Genomic DNA, 23,356 nt, shown 5'->3' with positions numbered 1-23,356 from the left:
CCCCAAGTTTAATTTTCTTTAAAGAAATCAGATAAAGCAATTCTTTGAATAAGAAAACAATTCCAAAACACTCCAAAAACACTGCTAACCAACAAGGTCAAATTGTTTCCAGGGAGACCAAATCATGGCTTCTGGTTTCCATGACTACTTGGATTCTGTGATGGTTTCCTATAGGACGGGACCACAAAGTGTTCTCTCTTTTCTCCAGCATTATCTCCCCAGTTATTATCTTAGATTAGTATAGATAGACTCATCTTTAGGGATAGATTCAGGGGATCTAAATGCTCAGCACCAGAGCAGCAGTAAGGAGTCATCATTTGCCAAGAAAGGAAAAGGAGGTGGTAGGTCTGGGAGTGCTTCCTTCTTGGACACCAATGAATCTTTGTCTTCTATTCCTTGATCTGGCGGCAAAGTAGGAGTCAGAGAAGAGGGTCAGCTCAACAGGAAAGAGTGCCAGCTAACGTGAGGGTGAGATGGGGTGGGGCCCCCAAGGTGACTTTACCCTCCAAGTGGTCTGCCTGCTGGCTGGGCCTGTGTGCCTCACAAACAGAGAGTGACAGCCTGGCTCCCTTTAGGCAGCCTAGGCCAGGAACCTAGACGCCACCCGGGGCTGGATGGGAAGCAGTAGGTCTATGTGTCAGCATGGAGGCCTACCTGGCTGGGAAGTCGGTCATGAACAGCTCGGGGACCAGTTCCTGGAGAGGCACCGGGAGGTCAGGGTGCCTGGGGCAGGAGATGAAGTCCCGCTCAATGGCTGTCAGCACGCAGTCCTCCATGTCGAAGTACTGCACGTCCTCTGACCTCTCACTGGGGTTGCTGTGCTGAGCCCAGGAGGCCTCGCAGACAGGGCAGGGCACATACTGCTCCATCAGTGGGGTCCCGTCACTTTCCGTGGCCGTCAGGGCTAAACAGGGACAGAGTGGGCATCAGCTCACCCGAAGGCAGCTGCAAGCGGGCCCCTGACAAGCACCTGCACCCCCGGCTGGGTGGGCCTTTCACAAGAGAGGGGTCTGCCTTCCCTGGCCTGAACCCCCAGGAGAGGCTGAAATGTGACTGTCACACTCTGGTTCCTTTTTGGAGGGCACTATCCTCAATCCTAAAAGACACTTGCAGGGAGGGGCCAGGGATGCCCTGGACAGTCGCCAAGGGTGCAGACCCTGAGCTAGCTGGCCGAGGAGGTGCTGAGAGTCTGGGGATCCCTGTGCAGGACACTGCAGGCCGGGTCTGAGCTACGCCACACTCAAATGACCAAGCCACAATCAGTAAGGAGCTGTTCTTAAAATTACCTTCTCGTAGGCCTCTATCAATGCCTTTTCTCCTTGTAGGTCACCTTTCCCGTCAACACGCAAAGGACACCAGACCCTGGCGTCCAGAGCATGCCCAGCCCTGTCTCTTGTTTGCTCTGATGCTGTCCTGGGCAGCCAGCTCATGCCCAGCCCTGTCTCTTGTTTGCCCTGATGCTGTCCTGGGCAGACCGCTCAGGAGGCCAGAGGACTGGACCGGCAGGCCAGAGGGGGTGCTCAGATCTCAGACCCACTCTCCGCTCTCTTGGGCTCTAGCCTTCCAGCGCTCACAGGGAAGAAGTGGCCTGGTTTTGCTCAAACGGCCTCCTCCGTGCGGGATACCCCGCAGTGGATTTGTCTCCAGTTCAGTAACAAAACAAACAGAGGACCTCAATGGCTCTACTTCAAAAAGTATTTTCTTTGGGTGGACTGTCAGTGAAGAAACTGATCAAAGGGGCTGGAAAGGGCTGCGTGGGTGGCTGATCACTGCTGGGACTTGGGGATTTGGGGTAGGCATGGAAGGAGAATGGGGGCTCTTGGCAGGTGTTTGTGGAAGCTTTCCTCCCACCCCTGTGCAAGGGCGGTTTCGGGCTCCCCTCTGGATTTCAGCAGCTTTGTCCTCACCACGTAAATAAGACCATGTGAGGCGCCTATCGAAGGTCCTCCTAGACCACATGTGGTGCCTGGGGCATTCTTCCTACACGCTGTGGCGCCAGGGCCCAAGTACCGCCTCCAGGTCCCCATCTCACCCATGGTGCCCCTGGCTATGCCTGCAGCTGGACCCCCAGGGCTCACAGCTCCACCAGAGGGCTGCTAGGACCCCTCTGGTTTCCTAGGGCTGAATCCCAGCGGGATTTCTGTTCTCCAAATGGGCTCCACCCCAATTTATAAAGAAATACTACCATGAGCCAAGGCCTGGTTCAAGAACGCTTTCTTACCGGGAAACCACTGATCGATCAAGGAATTGACATGGTCTGTGATAAAAGCCATTGCCGAGAAATCCCTTATTTCTGATTGGCACATGATTTTTATTCCTCCACTTTTTTTCTTTTTCCAGTTCACATCCGAGGATTCTACACTGCAACCCAGAAACCAAAAGAGGTTCATTGCAATTGGCTGTGAAGGGCCCTGGGATAAGCTCTCTGCCTCCAGGGTGAGGGTACAACTCCCAGGAGACTGCTCCCCCGGGGGTGGGGAGGTCCTGAGTCCGTGTACTTGTGTGCATGGCCCTGCCTTGTCCCCCTGCTGCCCCCAAATGGTGAGGTGGATGCGAGGATCTTGCCGTAAGGGGTGCTCAGGCTGAGCTCTGAGCCTTCAATGTGACCCTGGGGAAGGGTTTCCCATCTGGGCCACAGGGCTTTCGTCCATCGAGTGATGACTGTGCGCTTTAAGTGCGACTGTTACCTGAAAGCCCCAGGCACCAAGCATGGCCCAGATCAAGCCCTCACAATAGTCACTTTCCCCTCTCCCCCTCTCTTCTCACAGAGCTGACAAATATTTTGAAAAACTCAAAGTATGAAATAATCCTGTGTATATCAAATTAAACCTGATTAAAAATCAGTTATTAACCTGTTGAGCCAACTTTTTCTCTCCCTCTTTCTCTTCCCCACCACCAAAAAAAAGAAAAAAAAGAGAACAGGAAAAATGTACTGTTAGGTATCACGAGATGTGGTCTGGGGAACAGTGTCTTCCCCTGGGGCGCGCTCTCTTAGGACGAGGCGGAGGTGCACAGGACAGCTGCGAGGCCCTAAGGAGCCCCCTCAGTGACCGGGGTGCTGGGTGCTCCGACCCTGAGCTTGGGGGCCGCCCACTGCCCTCCCGCCGGGCTCGGTCCCCACACCCTCCCTGGCCTTTCCTGTCCTGTCAGGAGAGAAGAGGAGGCGTGAGGAGACGGGGACCCTCTCAGACATTTGCTAGGGGGGCCTTTCTACTTCCAGCAAGCTTCTGTGTATATACGCTGCCCTTGGGAACGGGGCTCTGCACGCCAAGCGGACAGGCGTCCAGTGGCGGCTCCTCTGGGGGCCATTCCCAGCACGCCATGGAGGCCTAGTCAGGTGAGCCCCTCATGCACCTACCTGAGGTAGCCCCCATCAAAAGTGACCAGGAGCCCCTCCTGCCAATAGATGGTCTGGTTCCTTTTCACTCTGAATGTGCTGCAACGATTTCTCTGGTTTCCTGTAAAACTATAAATGGTGACTTTCCTGTGCCTGCTCTTAGTATTCTTCCTGTTTTCAAACAGCTGAAAGAGAAAAGACCCTGCTTGAGTATTCTGGGCTCCGTGCTGGCCCTGGGCAGAGCTGTGAGGAGGCCCGTCTGGCCCCGTCTGGACAAAGGACACCGCCCGTCTTCCCGTCCCCCGCCCTCCACATCCTCATCTTGCTGCCAAACGAAATGCGGCATCATCTAAAGGAGTCTCCAGGATACTCTGGGAACACATTTTCCCTAAAACACAGAAAACAGGCCTTTCTTTTCCCTCCCTGATTTTATAAGCAAAAGATTACCTTAGAAAATGTGGAAAATACAGAGAAATATGAGAGAAAATAAAATACCAGTTTAACACACAGGTCATGAAAATTTTGGTATATCTTATTCTAGGTTTTTTCCTATCTATCTGTAATGTTTATAAAACAGCTGAGGCCATATTTTGTAACTTTGCATTTATAAATTTCTAATTGTGTGTACTTTTAAAAACTTTGCTTTTCCTGTCTGATTAGAAACTCATAAAATTCATTTTTCTAAATCTCAATATTTTATTAAGTAATTTATTGAGTCATTCTCTTCTTTGGACTTTTAGATTGGTTCCAGTCTTTTGCTATTACGGATAAGCCAAATGAACACGAAAAAACCACAGAACTTTCTCTGATTTCAAATGACTGCTATAGTTCAGATTTATAGCTGTAGGATTACTGGGTCAAAGGGCTTGAACGTCTTCAGGCTCTGGATTCCTAGTGACGAATCGCTTCCAGGGTGACTAAGCTGTACATCCACTCACCATGACGTGCGAACTTCCCTGACTGCGGGGCTGGCTGTCAGCTCTCTGCTAGTTTGATAGGTGAAAAGTAGTATATTTTCCATGCTTGAATCTGCATACCTTTGATTACTTCTGAGACTGAATTCCAGCAAAGCTTCTTTTCCTAATTCTGAGTGAGGGATGCTGCTTTGAAGGGCCCTCACCCGGCCAGCCACTGAGCACCCTTAGGAGCTCAGGCCTCACACGACGCCGAGCTCGGCGGGGGGTGGCGGGGTGTGTGACCTCCCACTTAGAACACGGCAGGAAGCAGAGTTCAAAGGGAGGGAGGGTGACTGAGCGGGAACACTGGGAGAGCCGGCCCTGCGCCCACTCCTTCCCCTGTCAGCACACCCAACTGGGTTGCTAACAAGCCTCTTTCTTGCTAACACGATCTGTGAGAGGTTTTGGTACTTTCAGGCTCTTGCATTTACTTTTGAACATTTCAGTAAAATGGGAAGATCAAAGACTATCTCTATTTAATAGGCAGGAAGTTTAATTCCATAAGGGCCTTATAACTCGAACATGTCAAAGGCAAACTCACACTAAGTTTACTGACCATTTTTCAACAATTCTGGCTTATGTCAGGGGTTCTCACAAGGTGAAGTAGGTTGGAATTCTCTGGAAGGCTGAGAAACAGAGCCCTGAGTTCTATACTGGTGCTTCTAATGCAGGGGGTTTGGAGCAGGCTTGAGGGCTACCCTAAGAGCTCAGTTGCTAAAGAATCCACCTGGTTCAATTCCTGGGTCGGGAAGATCTGCTGGAGAAGGTAAAGGCTACCCACTCCAGTATTCCTGGGCTTTCCTTGTGGCTCAGCTGGTAAAGAATCCACCTGCCATGTGGGAAACCTGGGTTCAATCCCTGGATTGAGAAGATCCCCTGGAGAAGGGAAAGGCTACCCACTCCAGTATTCTTGCCTGGAGAATTCCATGGACAGAGTAGCCTCATGACTGAGTGACTTTCAGTATAGATTCACTTTGAGAATCTGTACTTCTAACAAATTCCCAAGTGAGGCTGATTCTGCTGGCCCAGGAACCCCACTTTGAGAACTACTGCTCTAGCCAACTGCCACTTCTATATTATTGCCCTGCATGAAATGAATATTGACTGATAGCCAAGCCCTCCTCCAACAACCCTGGTGAACCCACAGAAAAGAACTCCTTCCATTAGGTTTTTACTCCTCCCAGACCAAGTTAAAGCTCTATGCCAGTGGTTCTCAAGCTTGACTGGACAGCGGAATCAACCACCTGGAGAGCTTTAAAAAATATGATCCCTGTGTGCCACACCCACAGATTCTGACTTGTTGGTCTGTGCCTATTAAGAGGTCCCCAGGGGAGTTCAGTCACAGCCTGAATGGCAAAACCACGATTCTCTCGGCCTCACCCCTGAGCAGCAGCATACTCAAGGTCAGTGTCTGGATAAGCAGATTGTGAGTCCCGGTCCACAGCCACGGAGCCAGGGAATGTGGACGTCGGTAAGACTGAAACCACTGCTCCTCATGGGATAGTCTGCCCAAGCCAACTGGGTGCTGACTTGGCATTCACAGAATGACTCAGGTGGGTCTGTGGCCCACAGGATAGGAGGCAGCCGTGCTGTAGCAGGGTCCAGACCCTAAGCCAGCAGTTCTGCTGCAGGAAAGGTCTTCAGTCAGGCTCCTCCAGCAAAGGGTATCTCCCTCCCCCGACCCCCACCAGGGCATGGCCGCAGGTGCTTGGCCTGCAAGCAAATAGTGCTCTATGCAGAAAACACAATACCTGGAGGTCCATCTCAGCCAAGCTGATCAGCATCCGGGCTATAAACCGCTGCCAGAAGCCAACCGGGACGAAGCTCATCTTAAACACTCTCTGAATGGTGTTGGCTGTGGGGTGCCGCATGCCGTGGGTGTCCAGGCCGGGTTTGGATGGAAGGAGATGTGGCAGGAGATAGCTGAAACACCAAAGGGGGCTGGTGAACTGGGGCCTGAGCTCTGCTGTGGGGCTCTGACCCCTGCAGACAGCCTGGCCTGGGGCGGGATCTGCTGAAACAGCTCAGGTTGCCGGGTGCCTTCCTCCCAGGGCCTTTGGAACCATTTTTAGAAAGAGGGGGTAGTTTATATGGTAAGCATAAATACTCCAAGAGAAAACGAAGATAGGCATAGCGAATCAGTTTGTTGAAGTCTCTAAGATAGAGACTAGAACATGGCGAGGGAAGACGTGAAAATATCTGTGGTCATAAACACAGACACAACAAATCACAGTTGGTTCTCTGTAAGCCGGGTTGCGATTGGGGAGTCACTTAAAATTAACTTCGGATGGTGAAGGAAAAACAAATACAGCTGCACAGTTCCAAGCACAAGATATCGGGGTCAGAGAAACGTCTTTGGCTTTAGAAGCTACTTATTGTTCTTGGCCAGTTGAGACAACACAATTACCTTGAAATTTCTAATGAGGCTCTTTGTGCAAAAGAATGATGTTTTATAAGAGCACTCTTACTCATCACAGTGTCAGTGAGCTGTTCACGATTGTGATCATTTGCAATAAGCTGAAACGAGGGAGGTCCCTCCAATAATTCCCTGAAAACCAGCATCTTCTGTGTGTGCTGGAGGAGCTAAGGTAGCCTTGGGCAGAGCCTTGGGTGTGTCCTTAAAGCCTTGCCTTCAGTTCTCCTAATCCTCTAAAATTCCATCAGTTTAGGTCCTATAAAATGTCTTTAGGACTTTCTGAAAGGAATCCCTGAAAATACTGTAGGAGGAAAATTCAAAGACAGCCTGGGGGTGGAGTACCCAGGGTGTCTTCAGCACACGGCCCTATCCCATTGCCATTTTGCTTCCTTGATGGCGGAAGAATGGGGATGCCAGCCTTGCAGTGTTAGAGGACAGACAGTGGCTGTGTAGGTGAGGTCCAAGGGGACAGATGGTGAGGTCCAAGGGGGACAGATGGTGAGGTTTTGGTCCTTTGCAGCCATTATAGGTCTTGGCCCAAAGGACCTTGTCAACGACCGCAGCTGGAATGCCTCTGTCCACAGCCAGGAATTCTCTGGCACATGCCTTTCAGTTCTGAGAAGTCCTTCTTTATCTCTCTGACCTCAAACAGGAGGCTGTTGTCAGCGCCCAGTGAGATCTAGCCTGCTTCTTCTGCCTACGTCATGCTCAGCTTGGGTGAATGGGACCCCCTCCTTGGCTGTGCCCTGGGACTTCCCGATTCTTTCTATGTGGCCGGCGTGCCCTGAGGGAGGGGGCACGCTCTGTACCCAGGTGCCCCAGCATGCGGCACACACAGCAGGTGTTCAATATTTTTGAAGGTACAGATGACTTAAAAGTCAGCATGGCAAGTTAAGAGGTTTAAACTGATGGGCAAAGGAAGCCCCTCTCAACGTGAGCAGAGCCCTGGGCGAAACCACTGGCACTGGCTTGAGAGCAACCGCTAACAGGGCAGGGCTGCCAAAGGTGTGGGCTTGGGGAACTAAGAGGGGAGTTCTTCATGTGCCTGCTGACTAGAAAGCCACAAAGACCTGGGCACTGCATGGGGTTTGCACTACGGCGGAGCCAGTCCATGATACATCCCTGAGGCTGTCTCAGCAGTTGGGCCGGAGCCTTCCCCAAGTGCTGAGAGCCAGTGCATCCCTGCCTGGAAGAAGCACAAAAACTCTGAAGTGTAGAGAGAGGTTTAGAAACCTCGGAAGGTTTTCCCAGGGACTGCAGGTTGAAAGCCATGCTCTAAAAGGAGCAGCAAATGCCTTTGTTTTTGTTGATCATATAAAAGCTTATGGTGCAAACAGCTGAAACTCCTTGTCTCTGGGGTACAAGGGACCCATTATATCTACACTTAGAGGTAGATATAATGCTCAGACACTCCAGACTTTAGATGGAACTAGACACCACTGACTATGAGTACTTAATGCAAAGATAGTAACAATAACAGCACTGATAAATCCTTGATGTCCTGGAAGCTCAAAGGTGCAAGAGATAACGTTTCATAGTTTATATGTACTCTCTGATTTAATCCTCACATTGACTATAATACTAGTAGGTGATTGTATTATTTCTATTTTACATATGAGGAAAAAAAGAGGCAGTTGCTTTTACAGAGTGAGAGTATTTCCGCATTCCTCTAACCTGTTGATAAAATAATCACAAAACTGTCAAATTCCGCCAATGCTGTAAACTCACAGGCTGCTTTACCAAGGGCCAAAGTCAAGGACACACCCTGGCCAGGATGTGAGGGGTCATGTGGATTCTGAATTCCTCTTTAGGGTTTCTCTTTTTAGGACTCACTCTTGGTCCCCGTGGGGCTAAAGCAGGAAGGACTGAGGCCCCTCCCACAGTCATTAGACCAAGTGGAAATGTGGGTGGGAGCTCAGGCAGAGATGGCCTAGAGTTGGCTCCCAAGAGACCCAGTTGGTGCTGATGGAATTGTTCGGCTGGCCACACAGGGGCCAGGCCAGCCCCCTGAGAGTCCAGAGGGTGTTCCCCTGGAGCTCTGGGGTTAAGGGGCCGGTGGTGCTGTGTTCTATGACAGACATCAAAAGGGTCTGGAGATTTGGCATCCTGGCTACTGCCTCATGGTCAACATCAGCATCAGACCCAGGAAACGGCTGAAACTGAAGTAGAGAAAGGAGGCCCTGAGAACGAAGCCAGAGCTTTGTTAGATTGAACCCACATGCCCCTCGAGTCCTTGCCCTCCCTGCATTTTGAAACTGGGCTAGATGGTTAGCATGCACACTTCGTGAAGCCCGTGCCAACCAGCAGCAGCTGAAGGTCCTCAGCCCTGATCAACCAATCAACCACCCAAAGCATGAACTCCCCAAAGCTACTTTTAAGGCCACTGCCATGCTTACATGTTTTCCTACGCCTTTCCAATAAATGGGTTTCTTTGAACCCTCTGAACAGAGACACCCAAGGCACAGGGAGAAGCAGCCAGCCGGAACCAGCTGAGCCCGACCACCCTGCCCCAGCCCAGGCAGGCAGCTGCTGTGAGGTCCCATCCTTGGAAACCTTGTCAGGCCACCAGGGGCCCGGCCTTAATTCCCTCCTGCGGGGAACAGCTGGCTCGGCCCTGTCCGTCGCCTCACCTGTCATTGGCGACGGGTAGGGCGATCTCAAATTTGGCCAGGAACTGGAAGTACTGCTCTTCTGTCTGCTTCGTGAAGCCCGTGCCAACCAGCAGCAGCCGAAGGTCCTCGGCTCTGATCACCCCATTCTTGGCCACTGACCGAGAGCCCTTGATGTTGAAGATCCTCTGCAGACACTCGGACAGCCAGATGGGGTCGAGGAAGTAGAGGTTCCTCAGGCCGTGGCTGGTGTCCGGGAAGTGCAGCAGGGAGCCCGTTTCAATGAGGAAGCTGATGGCTGCCCGGGGAGGGGAGGAGAGGGCAGTGTCAAACAAAGGGCAGAAGGGGCTCTGGGTGACCTCCTCCTAGGGGGGCCAGGCCACAGATTCTTCTTAGGAAGCTCCCAACACATGGGGCCCTTTGCAGCAGTCAGCTACCTCCTCACAGGTTCTCAAGAGGCCAACGTACTGACCTCCATAATTCATACATTCCATCTGTGCAAATCTGCATACACGTTAAAATGGATTTGCCACCCCAAATCGATAGCTGAAGTCTTTGCCGTCATTTGAAAACATGCGCAGAGCAGTGAAAAGTCTGGGTGCCCCTCCCCAGGACCCCGCCCATGGCTGTGCCTGCTGGCACCCAGCTGAGCCCTTGCGGCCCGCCCGCCCGGCCCACCCTCGCTGCTGCCCACCAGACTGCAGGTCCTCGTAGTCCTGGATGTCGCTGCAGGGCATCTGGTCCACCAGCTGCTCTAGCTGCCGGTCCGTCAGGTACTGCACGTCGTCACTCAGGCTGCGGTGCTGCTTCTCTGCTAGCACAGCCTCCTGGAGGCTCAAGTAGCTCCTGGGGATCTGGGGCGGGAGGGCAAGGCTGGGCCCTCAGGGCTTGGGGCCGCCCGCCCGCCTCCTGAAGACCCGGCAGGTGGGCTGTCTCTGCCACGGCCCCCCACCTCTAGAAACTGCTCACACAGGGGCCTCAGGGCCTGATCCACAGCGTGCACAGCAATGTGCCTCAGGGCAGGGGGGAGAGGGAGGTGCAGACCCCCTGACAGGCGGAGAGTGGGCCCTTCTGGCTTCCAGGGGGTGAGGGGAACCCACCAGCCTCCTGCTTCCTGGGAATGAGGGGTACCCACTAGCTTCCTGGGAATGAGGCATACCCACCAGCTTCCCCGCTTCCTGGGGATGAGGGGAACCCACCAGCTTCCCCACTTCCAGGGGATGAGAGGTACTCACCAGCCTCCCTGCAAGTCGCTGACAGCCGATGGTGCTGCCCACGTCCTTCATGTTGCACGTGACCTGGAAAATGAGCTGCCGCAGCCCTTCCTGACCTTCCAAGCTCTTACAGGAGAGTTCGCTGTGGGTACAAAAACGAAGCGTGCACACTCACCAGACCCCCCTCTCTGATCAGCACGGCAGGGTCTCTGTTTTCCCAAAGGTTCCATCCCAAATACTGGCAAGTTGAGAAAGCTCATGACAGACAGACACAGAGACATACTGAGGCCTGACGCGGTGCAGGGCGCGGAGCTGGGGGACCATGGTGTGGCGCCTCAGTCTTTCCAGTGTGCCCATGTCACCCCTCCGCGGCACCCTTGCCCATCCCAGCCCTCAAGACCACTCGGACCCAACAGGCGGCCCAGGGCCATGCCTGGGGGCTGTTGTTGCTCAGAGACCAACAGTGTGCTGGGTGGTGTGTGAGCTCCTGTCTGCTGATGCCACTGGGGCCGCGTACACAGTGCTGAGTGTGGCGGTGGGGAGACCCAGACGGGAAGTTCAGACAGCGTCTCCAGGCCCTGCCCTGCAGGTCCTCGGGCAGCGCCTCTTCTTGCTCAGGCTGAAGCTGCCACACTTCACCCTGGACGGGGCTCCAGAGGATCAAAGCCCCCCTTCGGGAGCCCTCTGTGGGCAGAGCAGCTGTCTCTGGAGAGACGGACAGCGAGGGGCAAGCAGCCACAGCCCCGAGAGGCTGGGTGCACAGGATGCCGTGGGACACTCACTGCAGGTGTTTACACGTGATGTCCGGGAAGCCGGTGGCCCTGGACCCAGAGGGCGAGCGGCAGAGGGCCAGCACGTAGGCGCGCAGAGTGGCGATCCTCTCCACGCGGAATTTGGTTTCAATTAAGTCCAGATGTGTTCCCACCACCAGCACCACAGCATTTGGGGCCTTGGCCTGCAAGAGAGAGTCTGGGCTGAGGATGGGAACAGTCCCCTGGGCGGTGGGTGTGTCAACCCTGGACGTCCACAACCCTCAGCCGGCGCCCCTGAACTCCTCTCTGTAAACTTCGAGGGCCTGCTGCACGCCGGGGGTGTGTGAGGGCCCTCAACTCTTCCCTGGGGTCTCTACCTCTGATTCCTTCAGACCGCACCCCACCTCCTGGCCCACATCAACTTTCCACTGCAGGAGGAGAGCCCTGTTCCCCTCCTGGGTCCAAGATGCGGGGCTCTTACACCGAAGGAAGCAGCAAAGGACAAGGGCACCATCAACCATGTAGCGGAGGAGGGACAGAAGGCTGCGTTTCACGGCGATCTGTGATCCTGGGGCCTCTGTGACAGTGCAGCTAAATGCACCCTGGGTCTCCCTACCTGTCTTCTGTGCCCCACCCCACCCCTAAGAAGTGCTCGGGCACCTGCAACGTCCTGAGGACTGAAGGCTGGAGGGCGGGGGCCCCCTCACCTCGATGTTGAGCAGCCAGAACTGAAGGCTGGCCACGGCCTCCTCCCCCAGAGCCAGGTTCCAGACCACCACGTACAGGGCCTTGTCCGTGAAGAAGCACTGGTTGACCGTGGCCATGCTGGCGGGGCCGCCGATGTCCCAGACGGTGAACTCCACAGACTCAACCTACTTGAGCAACAGGGCAGCGACAGGGAGACACTTTAGCAACCAGGGCGTTAGCCAGTCCCTCTGAGAGAACTGATCCCTCAGCACGTCGCACATGGGGGTCTGGAAAAGGCGCAGCTGCAGAAAATCACCGCCCACTCTACTGTGCGTCTCAGTGACCAGCCGTCTGAGGGACAGAAGGGGGTCCAGCAGCAGGGACACAGGTGGGCTCTGGGGGGTTCTATCTCCTGCTGCGGGAGCAGTGGGGGATGGACGGCTGGCTCCCTCGGGCGGGGGCATCTGTGGAGCACAGGAGGGTGCTGTCTGTATCCGTCTGAGGTGCGGGAGGTGAGGGGACGCCTGTCAGAGGAGCCTGAGGCTTATGGCAGCAATCATAGCAAGACCGACGCTCCGTCTGAGCGCGGGCAAGGCCACGCAGACGCACCGGCCAGAGGGCGGTGGCACAGGGCCCTGACAGAGCACGCTAACAGGTCAGCTGCGGGGCTTCGGGGAAGGCTGTGTGAACGGAGGTTTCTGTATAGCGCTATGAGGTCAGAGTCTGGCCCGAGCTGCGCTTCTTGGTGGCAAAGAATCATTCCCACCATGATGCAGGTTGGCCTCCAAAACAGCGTGCTGACCGGCTTTTTCGGTAAAAAAGATGAAAATGGACAGCTGTTCTAAGCTGGCTTAAGGCCCGGCCACACAGAGAGTTATAGAACCGAGCATTCACAAGATCAGGTGGTTGTCCTTCACTGGAAAGGGTAGGCGGAAACGTGAACGATGGCAGAAAGGAAGTGGTAGGGGGCGGGGGGCGGTCACTCCTCAAACCTCAAGACAGCTATTTGCTGAAGAACAGCTGGAAAAAAGCGACACAGAATAACAGGTCAAAAAAGTAGGAGAGAATCCAGAGATTCTGGTTACTTTCAAAAACCTTTGGACATGCGTTACCTAGGTTCACTTCTGGGGTTTTCTTGGGAAGGGGGACGTGCTGGTGTTAATTATTCCACTGTTCCGGCCCTAGTGGGAAGATCTCCACTCTCTAGAGAACTAGTTTCCGAGTCCATATCTACATTCACCCACCTCACTACAACTGACTCAGATTCATTCCTTTTTATGGGCTAAGTAATAGTCCATTGTGTATATGTGTCACAAGTTCTTTATCCATTCATCTGCTGACGGACATCTAGGTTGCATCCATGCCCTGGCTATTGTAAACAGTGCTGCAGTGAACTCTGGGGTATATGTATCTTTTTGAATGGTGGTTTCCTCAGGGTATAGGCCCAGTAGTGGGATTGCTGGGATGGGCTTCCCTCATGGCTCAGCTGGTAAAGAATCCACCTGCAATGTGGAAGACCTGGGCTTGATCCCTGGGTTGGGAAGATCCCCTAGAGAAGGGAAAGTATTTTGGCCTGGAGAATTCCATGGACTGTATGGTCCATAGGGTCTCAAAGAGTTGGACACGACTTAGCGACCTTCATTTTCACTTTTCATGGTAGTTTTATTGCTAGATTTTTGGGGACTTTCCATAACACAAGGAGCCCAACTTGGTATTCTGTGTGACCTAGAGGGGTGGTGGAGGGAGGCTCAAGTGGGAGAGGATATAAATATATATATATATATATATATATATATATATACACACACACACACAAACACAGTTATGACTGATTGACATATGGCAGAAACCAAAACATTGTAAAGCAATTATCTTCCAATGAAAGAGATTTTTTAAGTTATAAAAAAATAGACATTCAGCTTAAATGCCTAATGACTCAAATTGGATTTCCTTGACTTGCGAAGTGATTTTGTATGAAAGACTCTGCAACAAAATTGGTTTCCAGGCCATGGGGAACATCACGCAGCCTCTAGCCTCAGGCTGCTGAGTTTATTTTCCACAAATAAACTCCTTGTGTCTGTGTCCCTGTGTGGCCACGTGTATACCACAAACACAGCAACAGGTAAGGGAGGCATCACTGGCACATGCCCATCCCTTGGGCTGGGATAAAACAGGCTCCCTTCTCTGAATCAAGTGTAAGACAATTCTTGCTTTCATCTGTCTCATACTGAATGGAAAACAGGATGATTAACAGGTTCATTGAAGGACTCATTTAAAATAGGGCTTAGAAACTGGACTTTTCAGAACTTGGGGTGAAAGCGGGTGTCAAGGAGGACAGGGCCTTCGTTCCGGGGCTGCCTTCTCAGCCTTCCTGCTAGGGGTAGGTACTGGTGTGTCTCACTCCTATAGTGGTAGTTCATTCTCCACCATGGGGAAGGGCCCTGTCCCAGGCTGTCTGAATCACAGTCCTTGGGGTTAGAGCTGATGAGGCCTGGGCACTGTGATCTTTAAAAGCTCATCAAAGAAGTCTAACTGTCAGCCAGGCCTGGAACCACTGGCCTGGAACCTCAGCTCAGCTATAAGAGAAAAAATACAAGGACATTTAAGAGATGATTCACTGTCCTTGGCAGGAGCTGGTTTGAAACAGTACATGACGACTCTTGCAAATATCCTGGGACTCAGACACTGGGCAGAGAAAGTCCTGGGCTCTCTGGAGAGGAGGAAGCAGGGGCCCTGAGCGCACCCTCCCTCCCACAGGGACTCTGCACGCCAATCATCCTTGACCTTGGCTCTCGAGCCAGCCGGCCTCTGCAGCTCCCACTTGGTGGTCCTGATGGTGGCCTCGCTGTGTACCACCTGGGGGGCCCTCCCCGTCTGTAAGATCTCCAGGAGGGTGGACTTGCCCTGACGCGGCGGACCCACGATGATCATCTTCATCTGCTTGCACTTCTCTGCTTTCCGCAGCTGAGCACGCAGGTAAGACAGCATTGCTTTGGGGCCTGTGCAAAACCACAGCGGGGCAAAGGAGATGCTGCTGCTGACACAGAGCAGGGAACACACTCACAGTTCTTGAGAAACAAAGTCCTGAATGAAGGAGCACCTTCTGTGTATTCTAATGGGATGAACTGAGAAGACTTTTGGATCTATGGAGAGAAGGTGTGATACAATTCACCCCAAAAGTGAAATCTAAAAGTCAGGGACCTAAAGACAGCATCCTAGTTCTGGAGAACTTGGCAGCATCTTCCCAAATGTGGGAGCTGGATGGAGGCTCCACGGGTCCCCAGGAGTGTCTACTCCAGGTCCTTAGCAGCTAGACTTGAGCATCTTTCCCTGGGAGGGGGAGCTTGTGATGCTGAGGAAGCCCTACCTTCTTTTCTGATCTCTGCAGGCACGTTGACGATATTCAGGTCTTCAATGTCCAACTGCCAGAGGTTCCCCAGCTGCCCCAGCTCAGGAGGGAGCTCTCGGAGGCTAGGATTGCTGAGGGCATAAACACACCATGGGAGCACACACACACCACAGGAGAACACACATACACACCATGGGAGAACACACACCACAGGAGAACACACACACACACCACGGGAGAACACGCACACACACCGCAGGAGAACACACACACACACCGCGGGAGAACACGCACACACACCGCAGGAGCACACGCACACAGCAGCCTGTCAGCCTCCAGGGCCTGTGGGGGCCACTGACAATCTGTACTGCAAACCAAATATCTTGGGCCCTGATTTCAAGTGTTTCATTTAAATACTAATTCCAAAGACTTTCCAAGTGGCACCAGTGGTAAAGAGCCTGCCTGCCAATGCAGGAGATGCAAGAAACGCAGGTTCAATCCCTGGGTTGGGAAGATCCCCTGGAGCAGGAAAAGGCAAGCCACTCCAGTATTCTCGCCTAGAAAATTCCATGGACAGAGGAACCTGGCGGGCAACAGTCCATGGAGCTGCAAAGAATCAGACTGTGCAACTGAACACGCATGCTTTTCCAAAGCCTTTCCCCCGGGAAGCCAGTGCTACAATGGCAGCTCTGTCTTCTGCAAATCCCCATGGGTTAGAACAGGGTCCCTCCCCCAACTTGCCCATCTCTTCAATTAATTACACTGTCATAAAGATGATCGCTTCCTCTTTGAGACAAGGCAACGTAGCCTGAATTATTTTGCACACTGTCTGAATCCTTCAGCACTACTGGGCAGTAGGTACTCGGTGAATGAAAGGATGGATGATTGAGCCGCTCTTCCCATTACAAATGAGTGAAATAGCAAAGGAAGACGTCCTTGCACAGCCACCCCTACCTCCCCCTCCCCTACCTCTTTGACTAAGTCGGGCTCTGAAAATCCAACTGCTGCTTCTTGGTATGTAGATAATGTCTCCCTGGCTCCCGTGTCCTTGGATGGTTCACACAAGGACATTCTGCTTCCTGGGCTGAAGGGCCGGTGCAGCGGCACTGGCTGTGTACTTACTTCCCCAAGTAGAGTTCTGATAAGCTCTTCAGTAGGCAAACTGAGGGTGGGACTGCATCCAGGTGGTTGTCGTTCAGACAGAGGACTTCCAAAGACTCACTTAGGAAGGCGGGAAATTCAAGTACACACGCTGCAAAGAAATGGCGAAGCAGACTGTACATTGGAAGAGAATTCTGGGCCATGACAGCATGGAGGCCAGGTGGGTGCATGCACTGGTATAACCTCTAGAGGGTATCTTGACAAATCTATCAGAATGAGGTGCTCATCTCACCGACCCAGGGATTCCAACTCTAGGAAACGGTCCTACGGACATCCTAGCATGTGTGGCAAAGATGTGAGAACAAGGACGCTCAGTGGCACAGTTTGCAGTAACAAAGGTAGAAGACAGCTTGTATGTCCACCCACAAGGAGTTGGTTAAATGAATAATGGGATTCTATACAATTATTACAAAGCACGGGGTGGGTCTACATGTATAGGTATGAAGAGATACACAAGAGATACTGGTAAATCAAAAAAGCAAGGTGTGGAAGCAGATATCTAGAAGCCTAAATTTGTGTACCATAAAAAGTGTACAGACATGTGAAAAAGCAGCCCCCCATGCACTTAGATATGTTATATGCATGTGTGCATGATTATGCACGCTATATGATGCTATGTGCATGTGTACACAACACACATGCCTACATGCTACTTTTGTTACATGAAGTTATGTGCATGCACATGTTATATACATGCACACATATACCACACACACATTAATATGTATACATGTTACGTGTTATCACCATGTGTATATACACTACAAATACATACATTACATATGTGTTACAGTGCATGTCAGACACAAATGCAATTGCTACCACAGACATGTTAAGTTCCGTAGTTCTCTCTGGAGAAGATCACTGATGTAACTGAGCAGGACCCTATGGGGCTTTCCCAGAATAGCCCACCCCAACCCCAAGTCCTCTACTCGCCTCTTGTCTGTCGAAAAACTGGGGCCTTCTAGGCTTCCCCAGCTCAAAAGAGTACTTTTCATCAGAGAAGTTGAGAAAGTACAGAAACAAAGGAAAACAGCCAAGCAAGCCAAAATAATAATAATTCATCCATTAAGCAAAGTCAAGGAGCTTTAGTTCCTCCTCAAGGGCTATAGAGAATATTCTGAGTCATGAATATTTCGAGCTGTTTTTCAGTCTGAGACCCCCGGCAGGTGGAAGCAGTTAACTGCGTGCTGTAGACAAGCACGTAGACCCCAGACTGGTCGGAACCACAAAGTGGATGCTGACTCCCGACCACCAATCAGTCAGGTGAATGTCCGTGAGCTGCTCCCACCCCCGCAATCCCCCTCCCTTGCCCTGTCTTTAGAAACCTTTCCCTGAGAACCTTTGGGGAGTTCAAGCCCATGAGCACTAGCTGCCTGGACAGCTTGCTTGCCTAGACAGGCACCTGCAAGAAACGCTGCACTTGCCTTCGCCACGACCCGGCGTCGCTACGTGGTCTTTGCTGGACATGGGTGAGTGGACCCGAGTTCAGTTTGGTAACACTGGAAGACTGACCATTCACTCCACACCCTTGGGTGCAGTTCAGAAATTCTGTTTACCGTATATTAATGCATTTATTACTTCTTCAATTGAAAAAAAGCCAGTTAACTGAAAAATAATAATGTGGACTTGGTTTTTATGCTTCCAAGGAACAAGTCAACTCTCTAGTACATTTAAGTGATTTCAGTAATTATGCTGGTTTTGAGGATCCTATTAAAATTACAGCAAATTTGCTGTTTCTACCGCACCAGAGTGTATGAGTTGAGAAAGAACGTGGGGAAAGCTTGGAAACTGATAGGAATCAGAGGGTCGGATTGCAACAGAATCTCTGAAGCGCCTTCTCCTCTCTCCTGAGGCAGGGAGAATGGGGGCAGGTGAGCACCCCCTTGAGGGTCCCTTTCAGCTCAAATTCAAGATAAAACAACTGCCTCAAAGCCCTCTCAGCCAGGTCTCAGCCAGGTCTCTGCCAGACACACAAGATAGAGAAGCTGGAATTCTTTTGTGGGGCTGAAATGATGCCTCTGCCCTGGATCACAGCTCCTCCCTTAACTCTGGCTTTTCTCCACACATGTAGACGCAGTCTCAATGGTAACAGGGTAACCTGGCATCAGAGAATGTTCTGGGAGAGACGATAACAGAATACTGATATTGGCGCCTGGATAGTTTGCCCAGCTAATACCACATGAATGGGATTCAACACAGTGGCCCCTACAGAAATAAATATACAACAGACTCTTAAGGACAGCTTTGTTCTTAATCCTTGTTCTATAAGAAAAATGTTCAAAAAGTGTTGATTTTTTTTAAATGAACAAGAATGATCAACTTCACCCTGCCCTAATTTGCATGAAAAAAAAAAAAACATCAAGAAAGACCCACTTTCTTCCCAGAGAACATGTTCTAAACACATGGCCTCTGTAGTTTCCATATTTAGTTTCACCTTGGCGTTTAAGAAGCCTCTTTAAGAAACAGACAGATGGAATAGGGACTTGTCCTCTAAACAGAGACAACACCTGTCACAGACCTCTTGGCCCAGAATGGAAACTCTGAAAACCGGGCTGGGCAGAGAGCACAGCTCGAGGTATTTATGAACTGTAATTACTTATTCAAACGTTATTTATGACTCAGCTGGTCTGAATTTTACTGCAAAAATGGCCATCCAAATTATTTTTGGACAAGACCACTGCGCCAAAGTGACTACTTGAATGTACATAAATCTACTTGGAGTTTTCTATCCATCTTCAAACAAGTAAAGATGATGCCTTTCCCCAGGTCAATAGCCCGAGAGAACAACCCTCCTAGGAAAAGCATCTCTCCCTTTCTCCCGGGCACGGGCCTCAACTCTCCAGATAAAATCACAAAATCACAGGGCTCTTGTTGCGTGCGCACAGCACAGCGCCCCCATCGCTGCCAGGGAGCCTCCCAAGGGCTGGGTCCTCCCCAGCTCCAGCCACGCCCCTCCTGGCCACCGCAGGGCCACTTTTCAGGGCATGGTGCGTGTTTCTGCCCCGCTGGGCCCCGTGTGCCTCTGGTCTTGCACTCTGGTGGTTTCATGAAAAAGCGGCTGGTCCCCGGGGAGTGCTGGTCCACCTCCTGAGGCGCCGGCACGGTCTGCCTTTCTGGACTAGAGACACCCTCCTAGTCCACTCCAACCCCCGAGGCTTGGCCTGCCTCAGTGGGAGTGCAGCTGAGGTCCACCAGCAGCCCTTCTCCTGCCTGTCAGCCTGTTTGGGTTCCATGAGACAAAAAATGCTTGCTTTTCCTTCCTTCCAAGTGAAATCCTCAGGTCTGGACTCAATTTCCAAAGTCCTAAGGCTCTTTGTTTTGAAAAGGATCAGTTATGAAATTCCAAATTGCATTTCCCTAGTAGCGAGGTTCGAGGCCTTTCTGTTTCTTCCTGGGCCATCTGGACTTCCTTTCCTGTGAACTGTTTATATCCATTGCCCAGTTTCTGCCTATTGGGTTGACTTTAAAAAAAAAGTCAATTTGTAAGCCGTCTTTGTATATTAGGGACTTAAGCCAGTTTATGTTGCAACAATTTTTGTTGCAAATATTTCCTCTTGGTCTGTTTGCATTATGACTTTGCTTACGATGCCTTTTATTGAACAAAGTTTTCCCATTTTTTTACAATGCTAAAGATTTTGCTTTTTAAAAAATTACTCTTGGATTTCCATCTGCCTACACTCAAATTATATATTTATGCTCTTAAATGTTATTTTCTTTTTTCTTTTATGCTTCAAGCTGCATGGAGCTTATCTCCATCTGCATGGAGATATTTGTAACTGATGTAAGGTGGGCACCTCATGCTGTGTTTTCCCTTGTTTCAGCTGGACAAGCAGTTATATCAGCACTATTTATTAAAACAATAAAACATTCTTTTGCCCACTGAATTGAAATGCCACTTGTGTCATACTAAATTTCTATTTTTGGACTCTTCTCTGTTTCACTATGATACATTCTTTTTTCAATCATATATAATCAGCAAAAAAGGGCAACAGGTAGGTGGACTGTTTAGTTCACCTCCTGTAAATGTGTCTTGGCCTCTGTGGCATTCTTATTCCCACCTGACACCACCTACACTTAAAAAGCAGTTGTCAAGATAGATCAATCAAGCTGAAGAAAAAAGTTACATTACGCCTAAAATAACCTAAATATTGGTTCCATTGGATAGTATCCACAGGGATATATCTGTGAGTGTTGACGGCTTTAGAACTCCTGACTTTCAGATTAAAAAAGAGGGCTGGTGACTGAACGAGAGGGACAGTCCACACCTCTCGCTGTACCCTACAGAAATCAAGAACTAAAAGAACTATTTTCCTAGAAACGTTCTCTGCTGAACTGGCCTTGTCACGTGGCCAGTCCCAACCCTCTAGAAAAGGTACTGTTTCTGATGAGTCTGGAGGAAGACCTCGAGCTCCTCTAGAGCCTCAGTGTAGCTAGGACAGCCTGCAGGACCCAGGACCGTGGTGTTTCCACGGGCGCCTCACAGGAAGCCGTGGTGTGGAGGCAGGACAGCAATGCCCCCAGGCCCAGGGCCGACACTCACGGTGCTGGCCTGGCTCCCCCGCTCAGCAGCCCCTGCCCACATCAGTTACCCCTGTGCTCAGACTGAATCGGGTCCCTCACATCCGTGAGTGGGGGCCCTGACCCCCAGCGCAATGGCATTAGGAGACGAAGTCTTTGGAAGGTGACCAAGTTTAGATGAGCTCATGAGGGTGGCCCCACAATGGTGTTACCGTCCTTATAAGAAGAGACATCGGTGGGCTCTCTCTGCCATAGGAGGACAGAGCAAGAAGGCAGCTGTCTGTAGGCCAGAAAGAGAGCCTTCACCAGAAACTCACTGTGCACCCTGACCTTGGACTTCCAGCCTCCAAAACCGAGAGAAAATCTATTTCCGTTGGTTAAGCCACCCAGTCAGTGGTGCTGTGCTATGGAAGCCTGAATTAAAGACACTCCGGAGGCTCAGTTTCCTCATTGGCAAGATGGAAAGTCACAACCCACGTCATGCTGTGATGGTTACAGAGAGACTGACACATGCAAGGTATCTAAGGCAGTTCTCACACAGCAGGCCATCCATACGCGGGAGCTGCTAGACGTACTGGGCTGCAAACAGGAAAGCGGGGTGTGGGACACAGATTGGCCATCTGGGTGACACGAGCCACGGGCACAGTCAGGAGCCCGGATCAAGCACAGGCGTCTCTGGCATTCCACCGGGCACTGCAGGCGAGAGCCCACTGGAGCCGTCTCCCTGCAGGGGCCCCCCCCAGCCCTCTCACCTCCCGGCGGCAACACACACACCTGCCTCCGTCCCCGAACGCTGGCGGCCTCTGGTGGTGAAAAAGGAAATGCGCTTTGTTTTAAGGACGTCTTCATTTCTGTAGGGGGAGAAACGTCCAGGTTTGAGGAAAGCATGGCAAAGACATTTCTTCTTGGGCTGTGACTATGCAATGGCACGCAGAAAGAAGGGAGAAAATACCCCCAGAAGGGTGCTGGGGCCCCTGCAGCCGATGTGCAAGCGTGGACAGCCACTGTCTGCTAACTACACCAGCTGTGCTCACAAGTCTTTTGGGAAAAAAAAAAAAAAAAAAGCAGAGAAGATAACGTAATGCCAGCAGGACTGGTGGTTTCCACTCCTGAGCTTTTCCGTCTCAGGCAGGGCAAGCCTGGCAGGAAGGCCCGCTCCAGGGGCTGCTGCTTTTCTCTGCACTGGGGGAGCTCTCTCAGAGGGGTGAGTCCCACTGAGATGCTGCAGCGGTGGCCCTCAGCCAGTGAACTAAGGAAGCTGGGCTTCCTAAGGAGACCTTGGAGGGTACGTTTTATTCAGTCTACACATACTGGCTAGTGACTGGCAAAAACTTTTGAACAGAAGGACAACTGAGGCTGATACAGGGAGAGTCTCCAGGAGTCTTTAAATATTGGCAACTGTAGGGTACTGTGCTGGGCTGAATGGTGTCCCACCCATTCTCATGTTGAAGTCCTAACCCCCAGCATCTGAGAATGTGAAGTATTTGGAGACACGGCCTTTAAGTAGGTTGTCCAGTTAAGATGAGGTCATGAACGTGGGCCTGGATCCAGTCTGCCTGGTGTCCTTACAAGAAGAGGCGATCAGGACACAGACGGCACGGGGGAGACTGCGTCGACACAGGGTCCGCTGTCTGCGTGCCGAGGAGAGGCCCCGGGAGACACCAGCCCTGCTGCTACCTCCCTCTCAGGCTTCCAGCTTCCGGAACTGGGGGAGGATCCACGCCTATTGTTTCAGCTGCCTGGTCAACAGACTTTGTCATGGCCGTTCAGCGAGCCCGCAGGGATGCCATCCCACGGGTCTGTGACTGGGCTCACACACACATCTGAGAGCTCACCGGGGACAGAGACCCCTGCTTACTTGCCAAAGTGATTTCTGGAGAGATCCAGGGTTTTGAGCTGTCTGCAGGTCCACTTCTCTTGAGGTGGGAGTGCCACCAGCTGGTTTCCCTGTAACTTCAAGAACATGAGGGCCTACGGCAGAGGGAGAGAGGGCAAAGGTGATGTCAGACACCACAGGGGTGGAGGAACAGAAGGGAAACCAAACGGCTATAACCAATTCACTCTCACAGGGATTCCAACAGTGAGGGGCCTCACAGAGTCTTCAGACTCCTGACATCATAGCAGAAAGGGCAAATGGGACAGTTAATAGATCCTTCCCTTCAGATCAAGGTGAGGCAATTATTCCAGAATGAAAGGAATGAATTGACACTTCTTAAGAGTGACGATTACTTGTGGACCCATCCCGGGTATAGCAGAAGAGTCTGAGGCCCTGGAGGCCACAGTGCCAGGGCAGGAAGGGTGGGCAGAGCATGATGGCTCCCTGGGCTGGCCCAGGTGACACCCTGGACAGGGGT

The 23,356-nt window shown here is 51.6% G+C and overlaps 1 protein-coding gene across 10 annotated transcripts in view; it reads right to left on the bottom strand.

Annotated features, from left to right (window-relative positions):
- LRRK1 (leucine rich repeat kinase 1) overlaps nucleotides 1–23,356 on the bottom strand; it is a 135,928-nt gene that overhangs the window by 21,672 nt on the left and 90,900 nt on the right. For 8 of the 10 annotated variants that reach the window (XM_086364892.1, XM_086364890.1, XM_086364888.1 and 5 more), the window contains 14 exons: nucleotides 22,861–22,973; nucleotides 21,777–21,853; nucleotides 16,443–16,572; nucleotides 15,339–15,451; nucleotides 14,756–14,970; nucleotides 11,992–12,156; nucleotides 11,315–11,487; nucleotides 10,554–10,674; nucleotides 10,013–10,172; nucleotides 9,340–9,616; nucleotides 6,045–6,216; nucleotides 3,359–3,522; nucleotides 2,222–2,361; nucleotides 655–904 (listed from right to left, as the gene is read on the bottom strand). In XM_086364892.1, coding sequence (XP_086221018.1) covers nucleotides 655–904; nucleotides 2,222–2,361; nucleotides 3,359–3,522; nucleotides 6,045–6,216; nucleotides 9,340–9,616; nucleotides 10,013–10,172; nucleotides 10,554–10,674; nucleotides 11,315–11,487; nucleotides 11,992–12,156; nucleotides 14,756–14,970; nucleotides 15,339–15,451; nucleotides 16,443–16,572; nucleotides 21,777–21,853; nucleotides 22,861–22,973 — 2,270 coding nt within the window. Of the gene's footprint in view, nucleotides 1–654; nucleotides 905–2,221; nucleotides 2,362–3,358; nucleotides 3,523–6,044; nucleotides 6,217–9,339; nucleotides 9,617–10,012; nucleotides 10,173–10,553; nucleotides 10,675–11,314; nucleotides 11,488–11,991; nucleotides 12,160–14,755; nucleotides 14,971–15,338; nucleotides 15,452–16,442; nucleotides 16,573–21,776; nucleotides 21,854–22,860; nucleotides 22,974–23,356 lie in introns of those variants that run through there. The other 2 variants (XM_086364897.1, XM_086364896.1) reach the window with 2 other exon arrangements.

The sequence above is a fragment of the Bos grunniens genome, chromosome 21 (assembly GCF_055505025.1).
Source record: "Bos grunniens cultivar Pamir isolate PY7600 chromosome 21, Bosgru_T2T1.0, whole genome shotgun sequence".
In the NCBI taxonomy this organism is placed as follows: domain Eukaryota; kingdom Metazoa; phylum Chordata; class Mammalia; order Artiodactyla; family Bovidae; genus Bos; species Bos grunniens.
Note: the sequence above shows the minus strand (reverse complement) of the source record. Positions and strands in the feature narration are given on the sequence as shown.